This window comes from Sapajus apella, unplaced genomic scaffold, assembly GCF_009761245.1.
Source record: "Sapajus apella isolate SASKATOON/1434 unplaced genomic scaffold, GSC_monkey_1.0 scaffold139, whole genome shotgun sequence".
NCBI classification, from domain to species: Eukaryota; Metazoa; Chordata; class Mammalia; order Primates; family Cebidae; genus Sapajus; species Sapajus apella.
In genome coordinates, this window is record NW_022437079.1 from 976,750 (window position 1) to 992,148 (window position 15,399).

At 50.3% G+C, this 15,399-nt stretch overlaps 1 protein-coding gene across 4 annotated transcripts in view; it reads right to left on the reverse strand.

Annotated features, from left to right (window-relative positions):
- Positions 1-5,745: 5,745 nt before the first annotated feature.
- The window catches only part of FAH (fumarylacetoacetate hydrolase), a 34,202-nt gene continuing 24,548 nt past the window's right edge, over positions 5,746-15,399 (reverse strand). Inside the window, exons 12-14 of one of the 4 annotated variants that reach the window (XM_032263854.1) lie at positions 13,570-13,671; positions 12,645-12,762; positions 5,746-5,954 (exon numbers count right to left, since the gene is read on the reverse strand). In XM_032263854.1, the coding sequence (XP_032119745.1) occupies positions 5,875-5,954; positions 12,645-12,762; positions 13,570-13,671 (300 nt within the window). In that variant the 3' untranslated portion in view covers positions 5,746-5,874. Of the gene's footprint in view, positions 5,955-9,719; positions 9,992-10,816; positions 11,195-12,644; positions 12,763-13,569; positions 13,672-15,399 lie in introns of those variants that run through there. The other 3 variants (XM_032263855.1, XM_032263857.1, XM_032263856.1) reach the window with 3 other exon arrangements.

Genomic DNA, 15,399 nt, shown 5'->3' on the forward strand with positions numbered 1-15,399 from the left:
CCACCCAGCCATCTCCCCTTCCACAGAACCCCGTGTTAACTATGCAAATCTGAGAACCAAATACTACAGCCTCAACTCCCATTGTTATCTCCACCCTACAGAGAATAGCTCTTAAAGAATGCTAGGGCCGGGCGCGGTAGCTCACGCCTGTAATCCCAGCACTTTGGGAGGCCGAGGCAGGTGGATCACGAGGTCAAGAGATCGAGACCATCCTGGCCAACATAGTGAAACCCTGTCTCTACCAAAAATACAACAAAATTAGCCGGACATGGTGGCACGTGCCTGTGGTCCCAGCTACTCGGGAGGCTGAGGCAGAAGAATCGCTTGAACCCAGGGGGCAGAGGTTGCAGTGAGCCGAGATTGTGCCACTGCACTCCAGCCTGCGACAAAGCAAGACTCCGTCTCAAAAAAAAAAAAAAGGAATGCTAGGACTCCCCTTCATGACACACTTCTTGATGCTTTGCTACAGGGATTGTCCTTGGGGCCTCCAGAGAGGTATGCTCTGGGGCAACATAATGGACCCACTCCAACATTCCCATCTCCCTGGGTCTCCAAGCTCCTTCCCCTGAAGGATTCCAGGGAAATTCCAGTTACCTCAACCTCATTGACTGAAGTACACTTGCTGAGTTTAGATTCCAGCTAAGCAGATCAACTCAGCAGACAGTTTACCCCACTTCCAGGTACTCAAGCCAACTTAAGTCCAGAATCCTCCATGAGTGTAGGAACATCAATAAATTCTTACCTCACATCTTCCTTGGTCTAAATCTCTTGGAATCTCTTCCTGTACATGCTCACTAGACTCCGGATAACACAAATTGGAAAGATTCTGCAACTGTTTCCATGTTTATGCTGAAGACCTTGCCCTTCTCCCTCTGGCCAATGCTAGGATCTCACCAGTTATGATCCTGAAGATAGTAAGGGTGTGTGTGAGGGGAGGGATTCCTACCCCTGCCCCAGGTGAAGTCACTGAAAGATTTTATGCAAAAAGATGCTGTTTCCTTCGGGGAGGGGTAAAGAGGCTATTTTCACCAACAAAAAATGTTCACGGGAATTTGGGGGTTCAAAGTTGTCAGCCTCATCTGTGTCTGCCCAGATGTGTCCAGCCCAAGTGTCAGGGTCCCTCTTCACCACTGTCCTCACCACGGTCCTTCTCATAAGAGAATCGGAAGGATTACACATCTACCTGGCACTGCAGCTCTGCACCCCAGACCTCGGACCAGATCTTCAGCCATGTCGGTCCTGTGGCTGAGTGAAGTAGAAGGTTTCTTTACTGCCGCATAGGTGCCATCTGATTCTCCACCTGCAGCTTGGGTTGTGAATTCAAGTTTGGACTCTACCTTTCTCTTTGTGTAAACTCTCCAGGGCGATCAAGAGAAGCCAGGCCACTCTGTGATCTACGGAATCACTGATACTCCCATAGCAGAAAAGTAGCAATGACTCTTATTTTCCTGATGGCTTTCCCTCAGCCTGCTCCCCATCCTACACGACCACTGGCGATATTTTGATAATTGTGACATTACTACATGCCAGAGGTTATTAGTGTCCCACCTCCCACAGCAAGGAAGTGTTCCTCAAATATATGAACAACTCAATTCCAGCATCTCTTTTCAGTCTCTGAATCAATTCCTGACTGTGTTTATGAAAATCCAGTCATTCTCTACAACCCACCTGACTTTGGCATAAGCCAGACAGACGACTTAAATAGTGATGTGATTAGAACCACCTGCTCTGCATCTCTTAGGTCTTTGATGGGGGCACCATTCAAAGACCCTGAAGATGCAGTATTGGTTTTGATTTACTATTTTGGCACAAAGAAGCAATTCCAAGAGCTTCCATGGGGCCCCTTCTACAATAATGACCCTCATTCCATGGGTCCAATTGTCATTCTTAATACCAATGACTTCATTAGTCAGGATTTAAGTGGCAAATTCAAAAGGATCAGTGAAGAGGGTTTAATTTGGGGACAATTTTCAGAGGCACAGATAGGGTTAAGAGAATCGGCAAGGGTTAGTGATTAATCCAGGGTTGGCAGTGCTAAGAAGCCATGAAATTGTATCTTAAATGCTCATCCAAATATTGCCATTCCATCAACTTTCTTTAAGTGCAATGATAATTAAGTTTAGTTGTATATTTTATCAATTTTCAATCATATAAAAGCCATCACTTTGCAAATATGTTTGTTTGGCAATTATGAAAGCAAATATATCTAGGTAGGAAAATAGAAAGTATTTTAGCTTGGTTTATACCTTAGGCCCTCCAAATACTAGAAGGAGATCTATGAATAAGACACAATCTGTGCTCCCAGTGATCTCCCAGAATTCATTCACTTAATGAGTATACATCAAGTGGCTCTTATGTGCTAGGTACCGGTGAACTTTCAGTAAGCAAAAGCAGACTATCCTCAAAGAGCTTAAAATCTAATGGAGGCAGTTATTAATCAAACCATCATAGACAACAAAGGTCTATTTATATCTGGGATCATGACCTTGGCGGGCACAGATGGACCACGCTACTCCGCTTCCTCTTCAAGAAAGAACTTGTTGCTCCTGCTTTTGGGTGTGCTGTTGGCAAATAGTCTGAAAAGAATGACCTCGGCCTTATCTAGTTTTCAAGAGCAAAATTTTAAAAAACAAAAACAGGCTTGCAAGCAAGTATGCAGTCTTGCTCCATCTCCCGCGAGTCTCTTTCTGCCTCTCTGCGGGAGGAGGGACAGTAAAATACGCCCAAAGCCCTGGAAATCCTGCTGGAAGGACAGAAGGAGAGGGAATACACAGAAAACAAATTAGCACTTCAGGATACAACCCGGCCACATTAATTTTTCTGGGGTTGTTAAAAGGAATATGCTTCCAAACTAAAGAAAGGGAGAAAATGTAAGAATAGAACCACTTTTGAGATCCATTTTGGTGTCAGGAATCTTTGAGATAATATTATGATACTTCACATTCCAAAGTTGCCAGGCATGGAGGCTCATGCCTGTAATCTCAGGACTTTGGGAGGCCAAAGAGGGAGGATCACAGGAGCACAGGAGTTCAGGACCAGCCTGGGCAACATTGTGAGATCCCGTCTCTACAAAAAATCACCTGGGCACGGTGGTGTGCACCTGTCGTCCCAGCTACTTGGGAGGCTGAGGTGGGAAGATCACCTGAGCCTGAGACATCAAGTCTGCAGTGGTCAGAGATAGTGCCACTCCATGCCAGCCTGGTGACAGAGTGAGACCCTTTCTTAAAAATGAAAAACAAACAAACAAAAAAAAAACAGAAAAAATCCCTGAAGTCCCCTTGTCCCCCAAAACATTGTCTTGGTTCAAGTCTACATTCACCCCCAGGAGAGCTCTCAATATCGTGTGTCAAAGGTATTTATTTCTTGTACACTGTGTGTGAGAGGCCTCGGGAGAGAGAAGTCCCACAGTGAGAGCAACAAGGCTTCTCTTCCTCCGCAACAGGGATGGGGCTCCCAGATCCTGGAATCCAGTGCCTGCCCTGGCCCAGTGCGGTGGCATGCCCCCGAGCCTAGCTCCCCTGCCACCCTGCAATAAAACCTGCAGTGGGCCCCATCCTGCCAGAAACACCTCTGGGCTGGCTCCTCCTGGTCAGGTAAAGTTTCAGATGAACTCTCGTCTCAGTTCCACAGTCATCCATTTATATTCTGAATGTGCCACTCGTCAAAAACAGGAAGGCTAAATGGAATATGAATGAATAAGGAAGACGTAGTGCTAACTACAGCCAGCCTGCCTTAGGATGCTCATCATTCCATCTGCAAGCTCCATTCATCTGGTCAACATGCCTCGAGTGCTTAAAATACCACTGTCAAAAAGGAAATTTGGCCTTGAAAGCCATGTTTATCTATTTCATGTTATTACACACAGATAGGTTTCAATAAATTAGATCTACAAAACTAAAGACCATTAAAGTCACTTGTCATGTGGCGCTGGCAGTGAGCATTTCCGGAGCTGGAGACTGTAAAACAGGGGCGCTTGTCGCTGAAGATTAAGCAAAAGTAATTGCCATGTAAAGCCCAGGCTGGACCCGGCACTAACACCCATTAGTTTGGTTTCTTAAGTGAATCTGGTGCCCGGAACGCTTCTGTCTCTTTCAGCCTTGTGCGTAGTTCAGACTCTGGGGCAGTCCAGTGGGTTCTCCCAACATCACCAAACCCTTTAAGTGCATTAAATGCCCAAGAAGGGGTTAGGCTTGTGATCTCAACAGATGACATTGGCATTCTCTGGTGCCAGTAGGGACAAGTGGATTAATAATGATTTTAAGTGACCTTTGCCCATGACCCAGAGACCTCCAGTAAAGCCCTACTGTGCAGAGCATGACAGCCTTTTATCCCTGTGCAGGGGAGGGCTTTGAGAAAAAGATGAGTCACTCCTGCGGGCTGATGCCAAGAGAGAAGGCTTTAGGAACAATCTCAGGACACAGCCTAGAGAGCGGGGGTTTCAGCTGAGTCAACAGAAACGGATGTAGCCCGGGGAACATAAGCCCCAGGAATTCACAAAAATCCTGAGCAAGGTTTTGGTCTTCCAAATTCAAAGAAGTGTTTGTATCACTCTTATCTGGAGAGCAGCATCTGGGAGATCCTGCTGACATCTGCCCCTTACAGCATTTCCACTGAAATCAGCAAAGCCCTGGAGAAATGGCCCTGGAGCAGAACTCTAGGAAGTAAAGTCCGCTGGGAGCAGTTCTGCCTCAGACCATGATGCTTTCCAGCCTGCACGTGGCAGAGACTAATTGTCCCCACCCCATACTCATTCTCCCCTTCTTTTAGAGCCATCAAACTAATTTTCACAGGGCAAGCAATATGTTTAGATGAAAGACTGTATTTCCAGCCTTTCTTGTAAGGAGGTGCGGCCTTGTGACCAAATTCTCACCAATGAAATGTAAGAAATGTGTGGTATGGGACTACCAGAAAAGTTGCTTAAAGTGACCTAACTCAGGAGGAAGGAGGGCTCTTCTGCCCTTCCATCCTCTCAGTTCTCACCTCTTTGTTGTCTCTTTCTTCTGTTCTGGAACTTACGTATACTGGTTGGAGCTCCAGCAGCCATTTTGTCCCATGAGGTAACCCTGAGACTGAAAACCACATGCTGAGGATGGCAGAGCAAAAGTATCTTTAATGACACTGTGGAGCCACCATGCTAACCTCAGCCTTCCTGACCCCAGATTGCTTTTTTTTTTTTTTCTTTTGAGACAAAGTCTCACTCTGTTGCCCAGGCTGGAGTGCAGTGGCACGATCTTGGCTCACTACAACCTCTGCCTCCCAGGTTCAGGCAATTCTCCTGCTTCAGCCTCCTGAGTAGCTAGGATTACAGGCGTGCGCCACCACGCCCAGCTAATTTTTGTATTTTTAGTACAGACGAGGTTTCACCATGTTGGTCAGGCTGGTCTCAAACTCCTGACCTCGTATCCACCTGCCTTGGCCTCCCAAAGTGCTGGGATTACAGACGTGAGCCACCGCGCCCGGCCCAGATTGCTTTTATGTAAAAGAGATATACCAGCCTCCTTGATGTTCTTTAGAAATGATAAGCATGAATCTCTTTCTCCTCGGCCTGTTTCTCTGGAGAACCCTGACGGCTACAGGTCCCATTCTCTTTCCATATTCCGTGGGATAACCGGAGGCCTCAGATGTCCAATAAGAAACCCCACAAAGACCCCAGACCTCACTAATAAGAGTGAGAAAACATATGAATGAATGTCTGGCAGGGAAGCTGTACACACCTTGACCCACTGGATCAAATCACGATCGTAAGCAGGCCTCCGAACACAATGGTTTTATTTGTCACTGAAGGAAGGTGCAGGCCTACAGGCCTAGGGAGGACCCCAGTCACAGGGCTGGGAGGGGTGCTGGAGCCCTGTTTCCAGAAGGGCAGAGAAAATCTCATGCTGGCAAGAGAGCAGGCAACACTTTTCCAGTACATTGGCCAAAGCCGATGCGGTAACCGTCCCCCTGGCAGTGCCCTGGAACAGAGGAGGACAAGGGTCAGTCACGAAGTTGCTGGGCTTACCAGTACCAACACCTAGGCAGTGGCAGTGCCCGTCAGCACATAGCTGGCCCGAGGCAGAAAGGTACCATCAGAATCACACACACATATCTTAAACACAAGAATAATCCTCCACAGAAGCTGGGCAGAGTCTCAGGCAGGAGCACTTGGACTAGAACCTGGGCCCACCCGGCAGCCAGGGATCCTCAGAGGCACTGCAGGGCTCAGCAGCTGTCCTGTGGCTGACATGGTTTGGCTGTGTCCCCTGCCAAGCCTCATTTTGAATTACAGCTCCCATAATTCCCATGTGTTGTGGGAGGACATGGCAGGAGATAATTGAATCATGGACAGTCTCCCCCATGCTGGGCTCATGATAGTGAGTAAGTCTCATGAGAGCTGAAGTTTTTATAGGGGGTTTCCGCTTTTCACTTGGCTCTCACTGTCTCTTGCCTGCCACCATGTAAGATGTGCCTTTCCCATGCCACCATGATAGTGAGGCCTCCCAGCCATGTGGAATGTGAGTCCATTAAACCTCTTTTTCTTTATAAATTACCCAGCCTCGGGTATGTCTTTATCAGCAGTGTGAAAATAGACTAATATAGTGGTCAACTCTTCCCACACGGGTCTGGGTTCGAATCCTAGCTCTGCCCATTAGCCTGAAGCCAGGATGCCTGAGTTCAAAGCCTGGCTCCTCCATGTATTGGCTCTGTGACCATGGGTCCCTCCAGACCTCAGTTTTTTCATCTGTGCAATGGATCTAATGATAGTGCCTACCCCACAGTACTGCTGCAAGGATGGTGGAAGCAAATGCACAGGAAACTCTGAGAACAGTGTCCAGCCCATAATACCCTGTAAGTGTCAGCCATTGTAATCATGAGTTGGGTGGCAGGGGACAGACTGTTTGACTGCAGAACTCGGCTCCCTCATCTACAAACAAGAAAAACCATGCTGATCTCTCAAGATTGTAAGGATTAGACTAAATATTTGGGTGAAATTCCCAGCACATCTCAGAAACATTAGTTTCATTCATTTAATTCCATTTTAACAAGGCTGATGGAAAAGTAGAGAAAAGCCGGTGTCTTCCCTTGAGAGGGGTCCACTTAGAGGGAGTGGCAGGTCTAGATGAGAGACACAAAGAAATGCCTACAAAGCGCTGCATAAGGAGCAGGGAGGGAAAGGGGGCAGGAAGGGGGACATCGGAGCTGGGCCTTGACGGGTAGCTACGAGTTCGTTAGGGAAGACACAGGAAAATGGCGTTCCAGACAGAGGGAAGAGCATGTGCAAAGGCTCAGAGGTTCAGCCATGAGATATATTTGTCACATCCAAGGACAGTGAGGCTGTCCTTTGGGGTTCCCTAAGAAGTCAGGTTACCAAGGACTCTGAGAAGCCATGCTAAGGGGTTTGAACGTCATTCTAAAGGCAATGAGGTGACACAGAGGAGTTTTCAGCAACTGTCACTTATCAGAATCAAATCAATACAGAGGCCCTCTGACACCTGGATTGAATTGCTTCTCAAGGGCCCCGGGCCACATGAAAGCCAGAAGAGGCAGTGCCAGGGTACCACTGAGACGACACCAGGCCCAGGATGGAGGCAAATGCCACTTCTGAGGATGCCCGTGACCTTGAGTTACAGAAGAACGCCATCGCACCCCCTCACCTGCTAGAGGCAAGCCCCAAACCTGGAGCTGTGCCTCCCACTACCCCACGTGAAGAGGAGCAGTGAAGCATTACAAGATCCCAGAGCCAAGAGAAAGGACTCCGAGCACGGTGCAGAGAAGCCTCATGGCCGTCTGGACCCAGAGACCAAGGGTGGATCTACGAGATGGGGTCAGCGACATCTTTCACAAGCCATCCCGGCCCAAAAGGGTACAGCTTCCCCGAGGTGTCCTCATGGCCGCCCCTGCTCAGCAGCAGCTCACCCAGCCTGTCTCCTCTGAACGGGCCTCCCAGCTCAGGCCACTCTGACCACTCTCCTTCTCTGGAAAGGCAGCAGCCTGAACGCCACGGTGGCATCCCCAGAAGTTTTGGTCCTGGGGCCACTCCCCCTCCCTGGTACCAGCACAGTCGAGCCAGCCTCCCCGGCTGGACGCACCCCGAGACCCACACGCTGACAACATGCAGGGGCGCCCTTTGTCGAGAGTGACACCCCCACCTATTCTGTTGCTCAGGTTCATTATTTTCCTGTCAGTCACTTTTCCATCTCAATGCTCAGAAATATCCACACCACTGGGGAAAAAAAAAAAAAAAAAAAAAAAAAAGCCTATTAAAGTAAAACTGGCTCCCAGCAGAAATGTATTAAACATCCATCAAAACAACTAACTCAGAACTGCGGCATTTTTAAAGAGCCTTCTCCAGACCATGGCCCTGAAGGAGAAGGGTCACCACTTCTACGCCCTGGGAGCCCCCTGCCAGCCTTGCCCAGGAATTCCGTACCAGGCAAGGGAAGCAATAATGCTGGGTAGAGAAACGGGAATAAACAGAGCCATAGGAAGCCCGGGGGACGACGCACCACTGAGAGATGCGGGGAAAGAAATGGAAGACTTTGGCTCAGATATTGTTTCCCAATAATGTCAGATACCAAGAAAGAGGCCACAACCAACCACAGCTATGAACACATCAGAGATCTGAAGGGGAGTGAGAAACGCACGTGGGCGGCAGTGCAGAGCCGCCAGTGCAAGCGCCTGCGAGAACACATTCTTGCAAGTTGCAAACTGAACACCAGATGGGGCTCGTGAGCGAGACCAGGAGATGGATGAGTTACACCACGACGATCAGAGACTTTGTTGATGGTCGTTGGTTTGTTTACTTCCCCTGTTCCCCTGCTGAACATTTTGTGGTTTTTTGGACTCTCTCAGAAATCAGAATTTCATTGTACCATTTAAAGAGGCAAGAGGACACAAGAGTTCAGAGTACCGCTCCTGGAGCCCACCTGCCTCAGTTCAAACCCTGGCTCCACCCTTTATCGCCTGTGGGATCCTGGGTAAGTATGCATCTTTCTGGGCCTCAGTTTCCACATCTGAAAAATAGAGACAATAAGAGTAGCTGCCTTGTTTGGAATAGAAAATGTATTGCAGGTGGCCAGGCACAGTGGCTCACACCTGTAATCCCAGCACTCTGGGAGGCTGAGGTAGGCAGATCACCTGACATCAGGAGTTCGAGACCAGCCTGGCCAACATGGTGAAACCCCATCTCTACAAAAACATACAAAAATTAGCTGGGTGTAGTGGCGCTTGCCTGTAATCCCAGCTACCTGGGAGGCTGGGGCAGGAGAATCACTTGAACTCAGGAGGTGGAGGTTGCAGTGAGCCAAGATTGCACCACCGCACTCCAGCCTTGACGACAGCATGAGACTCTGTCTCAAAAAAAAAAAGAGAGAAAATGTACTGCAGGTATCTGGTCTGCAGCCAGCACTGCGGTGGTGGCGAGGTCAGTGCTTCTGAATGTTCTATCGCATTTCCAGTGGTTAGAAATTGATATGGGGAATGAACATCCGTGATGAGAAAGCAGGAAAGTGAGAGGCAGCCATACAGGCATCTGAGCAGGTGCGGTCAGAGAAGGAGAAGGAACGCCAGGAAGAGCCGAAGAAGCCACGTGTGGCTTTCAAGCGAGAAAGCAGCTCAGCAGGACCACGTACCCAGAGAGGCCACGGAAGGCAGAGGCAGAGCCGCCCGCGGACACAGGAAACCTTTGCACAAGGTAACACAGCTGACACACGCCTCCACCTACCCGCTCCTCTGCTTGCCCCCTCCCTTCCCCCGTAAACACACAGCCCAAATTTCAGTAATATGCACTCACTTGAGTTCTTCGGTGGTCCCCTTCTGTATGAAATTCTCTTTTTTTTTTCTTTGTACAAATACATAATGTATGCCTCTCCTCTTAGCAAATTATAATTCTTTCTTGGTTCCAGGGGATTTCGCCCATCTGTTCCCATTTCCCTCTCCACTTGCCAACATGTGCTTCCTCAGATTCAAGGAACTGCCTTTCCCTGAATTCCTCCGCTGGCCTCCAAAAATCCTTCAGAGCAGGGCGTTGTGGACACAAACAAACATGGAAATGACTCTCAGGGCGTCTTGGCTCCTTTCTCCCGCCTTCTCTGGCTCAAATGTCAAGAACACATGTGCATTCCTACTGCTTAACACCAGTGTCCTTCCTCCCAGGCCCTGGACAGCTGCCTGGTCTAGCACGGCTTAGTCAGGGGCCCTTAGCACACTGACAACAGAGAGCTAACGCCATCATTTTCCCCTCTGCCATTCCATCTCTTTCCTTCCTTTCCCCGAATCAAAACTTCAGAAAATGCTTTCACTCAATCCACAGAACCATGACAAAGGTCTGCAGCAGGTCTGGCAAGCATTGCAGAAAGCCTAGAAACGAATCCAGCAGGGGACTCAGGAGACCTCAGTTGCAACCTGGCTTCCCCAGCTGTGGGACTGTTGTCAAGTAACTTGCCCTCTATCAGCCTAAGTTTTCTACTCTGCAAAAGCAGGGCAATGACATATTACTAAAGGGCTACTGTGAGTCAAAAATGAAATAAGGGGCCGGGCGCGGTGGCTCACGCCAATAATCCCAGCACTTTGGGAGGCCAAGGCGGGTGGATCACGAGGTCAAGAGATCGAGACCACCCTGGCCAGCAAGATGAAACCCCATCTCTACCAAAAATACAAAAATTAGCTGGGGGTGGTGGCACGTGACTGTAGTCCCAGCTACTTGGGAGGCTGAGGCAGGAGAATCACTTGAACCCAGGAGGCGGAGGTTGCAGTGAGCCAAGATCCCCACGCTGCACTCCAGTCTGGGCAACACAGTGAGACTCTGTCTAAAAAAAAGAAGAAGAAGCGGTCAAGAGGCAAAGCCTTCTAAAAACTGCATTCTGGAAAAAAACAGCAATGGCAATAAAGATGACTATGAAAAGAGGACCATCATCACCATTTTTAAGCACTCGCAAGGTAACAAGCCCTCTGAGAAGTGCTTTAGACACTATCAAAGGTGTTAAACATGGAGGTTCTGAAGACAAACTGCCTGGAGGGGAAACAGATGTCATTATTTATTTGCTGCAAGATCTTGGGCAAGTCCTTTAACCCCACTATGCCTTCGCTTTCTCATCTGTGAAACGGTGCAGTCATGATGACACTGGAATGTAAACCCAGAAGAGCAGAGACTTCATTTGTCTTTTCATCACCAGAACTCCAGGATGGGACTCAGTGGGCACTCAATAAATGTCTACTAGGCCGGGCGCGGTGGCTCAAGCCTGTAATCCCAGCACTTTGGGAGGCCAAGGCGGGTGGATCACGAGGTCAAGAGATCGAGACCATCCTGGTCAACAAGGTGAAACCTCGTCTCTACTAAAAATACAAAAATTAGGCCGGGCGCGGTGGCTCAAGCCTGTAATCCCAGCACTTTGGGAGGCCGAGGCGGGTGGATCACGAGGTCAAGAGATCGAGACCATCCTGGTCAACATGGTGAAACTCCGTCTCTACTAAAAATACAAAAAATTAGCTGGGCATGGTGGTGTGTGCCTGTAATCCCAGCTACTCAGGAGGCTGAGGCAGGAGAATTGCCTGAACCCAGGAGGCGGAGGTTGCGGTGAGCCGAGATCGCGCCATTGCACTCCAGCCTGGGCAACAACAGCAAAACTCCGTCTCAAAAAAAAAGAATAATAATAAATGTCTACTAAGGGAACAAACGAGTTCATTTCATCTTTACAACAATGCTGTGAGGTTAAGTATTGTATTCGCTCCATTTTAAAGATAAGGAAGGCCAGGTGTGGTGGCTCACACCTATAGTCCCAGCACTTTGGGAGGCCGAGGCACACACATCACAAGGTCAGGAGTTCGAGACCAGCCTGGCCAACATGGTGAAACCCAGTCTCTACTAAAAACACAAAAATTAGCCGGATGTACTAGGAAATTATTACAAGCTTAGTTAAGCACAGAAGCTGACATATACACAATTAGCAGGTCTGTAATCGCAGCCACTTGGGAGGCTGAGGCAGGAGAATTGCTTGAACCTGGGAGGCAGAGGTTGCAATGAGCCAAGATTGTGCCACTGCACTCCAGACTGTGTGACAGAGCAAGACTCCGTCTTGAAAAAAAAAATTAAAGATGAAGAAAGCTGAGTCTCAGAAAGGTTAAATAACTTAATGAAGGTCACACAGCTGGTGGGTTACCTGGGAGTTCAACTTGATTCTTTCCCAACCATTATGGTGCCCTTCCCCTCTATTAGGAAAATGTGGTAGGCAGAATGTCCCCCCGCCCCCCATCCCCAGAAGACTTAAGAGGCACCCTCGCCTCCTTTGAATGGGCTGCTGAGAAGCCTCAGTCACTAACTCAGCTGAACCTTCCTTGATCCTAGTCTTAGGCCACTGAGTTTCTGCACAGGGGGTTTGCTGCAAAGTCTACACCCTGAGGAACCTGCCAGTATTTTATAACTTTGCTCAGAGAGCAGGGAGACCAAGCAGAATGTCTGCAGTCTTTCTGGCCTGGGGAGACTCACGGTTGACGTCCCGGGTCGCCACGGCTGTGGAGAAGGACAGAACAAGCAGACAGAGACTCTGGGAGGCAGAGTGAGGATGCATTAGGACAGATGGCTTTGTGGCCAGGCGGGAGCGCCCCGCGGCTAGAACAGTGCATGGCGGGCACGGAGGAAGCTGAGCCGCGGGTTTGGCAGCCCTCACCTGTTATGATGACTTCATCTCCATCTAGCAGAAACTTCCTGGTCTGTCCGTTCCCCAGCTCTATGGTCTTCGTTCCCCTCCACGACAGTTCCAACATGGAGCCGAAGCTTTCTGGTTCCTTCATCACAGGAAGGGGAAGAAGGGGTGGCATGAATGTATGCCTTGGCTCTGGCATGGACCCTGCTCAGCAAGACCTGAGAGTCCCAAGCAACAGCAGAGGGACCGCATGCCCCTCAGAGACCCTGCCTCGGCCTTGGTGGGTCACTGCAGAGGTGCCCTTGAGACTTGGAACTCTGCCTGTTCTTCCTGCGGGGACAGCCAGTTCTTCCTTCACTAGTGACATCGCTTGTTTAGGAATCAGGGAATCTCTGATCAGAGTGCCCAGTGTCTCCTGCAGTGCCCACCCCACCCCCGCTCTGGAGGCTGCAGTTTGCCCAGACCCCATGATCCTTAATACCCGCCTGTCAGGAAGCCTCAGCTTTGGGAACAACAGGGCTCGGCCAGGCCCCCTGGGAAGTGACAGACACATCTCTGAAGGTTCTGCGACTCCTGCAGACTTACAGGGGGACGGGTGGGTGGGAAGGGGCACAGCCACACGGCCACCTCACCCGGGGAGGGTACAGTGTGAGATGGTGACAACCAAGACACAAAGGCCGTCTCCTGACTCCTCCCCATGTGTCACTGCAATGCTCCCCTATGGAGGCACAGACCCAGGCTTCCACTCTCACACTGTCTCTTTAGGTTTGAATTTGGATGAGAAGCCCCTCCTGCACCCAGAGAGGAAGGCTATGAGGAAGACAGAGTTGTGAGCCATGCCCACCTCGGGCCTGAAATCCCTTCTTGAGGGTGAGCTGAGGGCCCTCGGGGCTGTGTGGGGAGTAGGCATGCTCTGTGTGGGCAGCCCTCAGTGCCGCTGGGTACTCACCGGCCCACTGATGGTCCCAGAAGCCAGGAGGTCCCCCGGCCGCAGGTTGCAGCCATTGACAGAGTGGTGAGTGAGCTGCTGCAGCATTGTCCAGTACATGTACTGCGGGCGATGGACACAAGGTGGAATGAACAGCTGCAGGCTTGGCCTCGGATCCCGGAGGCAGCTCAGCCCAGCACCCCGGAGGCAGCTCAGCCCAGCACCTCGGAGGCAGCTCAGCCCAGCACCCCGGAGGCAGCTCAGCCCGGCACCCCGGAGGCAGCTCAGCCCGGCACCCTGGAGGCAGCTCAGCCCGGCACCCCGGAGGCAGCTCAGCCTCGCACCCAGGAGGCAGCTCAGCCTCACATCCAGGAGGCAGCTAGACACAGCCCGCCCTGCTCACGACAGCCTTCCTTAGCCTCTCCCTGGTCCCCAGCTCCCCCAGCTAGGTCTCTTCAGTCCCTGAGAGCAAGAACATGCTGTCCTCCTGGAGAGCTGCCCAGAGGCCTCCCCCAAGCTCTGCCATCTCCCTCACCAGCTCCGACCTCAACTCTTCGGCTACCTCAAGCCTGCCCGACCACCTCCTCCAGGCAGCATCCCCTCAGGGCTGACCTCGCTGCTCAGTGCCTCAGCCCACAACATGCCCGTGTGTACAACACTCTACTCTGCCCTGGGAACGTCCTCCAGTCCTGCGTGGGGAAGGTCTAAGTCTTCACCACAGCAGAGGCTTCTCATGAGCAAAGACCTCACTCCCATTCTCCCATTCCAGGCCTTGGAATAAACATTGGGCAACAGAGCTGAATGATTCAAACATCGTATCAGGGCAGGCCGAGGAGCGAGAGAGAACTATGGGAGGTCAGGCTGTGGGCAGAGGGGACCAAGGCACCACGTGCCCACAGAGACGCTCAGAGGCAAAGCATGCCCACGCCTGCCCCAGGCCACAGCTTCTCACATCCACATTCCTACAGCCACAACATCCGGCATCGGAAACCCGAGAGATGGATTCTTGCCCACAAGTCCCCATAAGGAGGCCCCTTTATTTCTTCTTACGAGCCTGAGGAACCCAGATTAATATTGCATTAGAAGGGAAACTAGGGGAACTGGGAATACAGTGATTTGGAGGATATTCAAAAGGTCAGGAAACAAATGAATAATAAACAGATGACCAACATGCCCAGCTCATTAGTCATGAGGGAAATGCAAACCGAAGTCACTATCCCCGGCATGGTTTGAAGGAAAAGGCAAATACCCCCAGAGCTGACGAGGATGCGGAGCAGGCAAAATGCTTACACGCTGCTAGGGGGAGTATAAACTGGTATAACCACTTCCGAAAACTGTTTGGAAGTGCTACTAGGCGGAATCCACGTGTACCGTATGACCAGCTGGTCTACTGCTGGACATACACTCAATAGAAATGTGCATATATGTGCACCAAAAGGTGTGTACTAAAATGTTCACGGCAACTCTATGACAGCCAAAAAAATGGAGACAGCCAAATGTCCATCAGCTGTGGCATTGACGTGACTTAAAAAATAAGTCAGTTGTGGCTGGGCACGGTGGCTCATGCCTATAATCCCAGCACTTTGGGAGGCCGAGGCAGGTGGATCACGAGGTCATGAGATCGAGACCATCCTGGTCAACATGGTGAAACCCCGTCTTTACTAAAAATACAAAAATTAGCTGGGCATGGTGGCATGTGCCTGTAGTCCCAGCTACTCGGGAGGCTGAGGCAGGAGAATTGCTTGAACCCAGGAGGCGGAGGTTGCAGTGAGCCGAGATCGCGCCACTGCACTCCAGTCTGGGCAACAACAGTGAAACTCCGTCTCAAAAAAAAAAAAAAAAAAAAAAAAG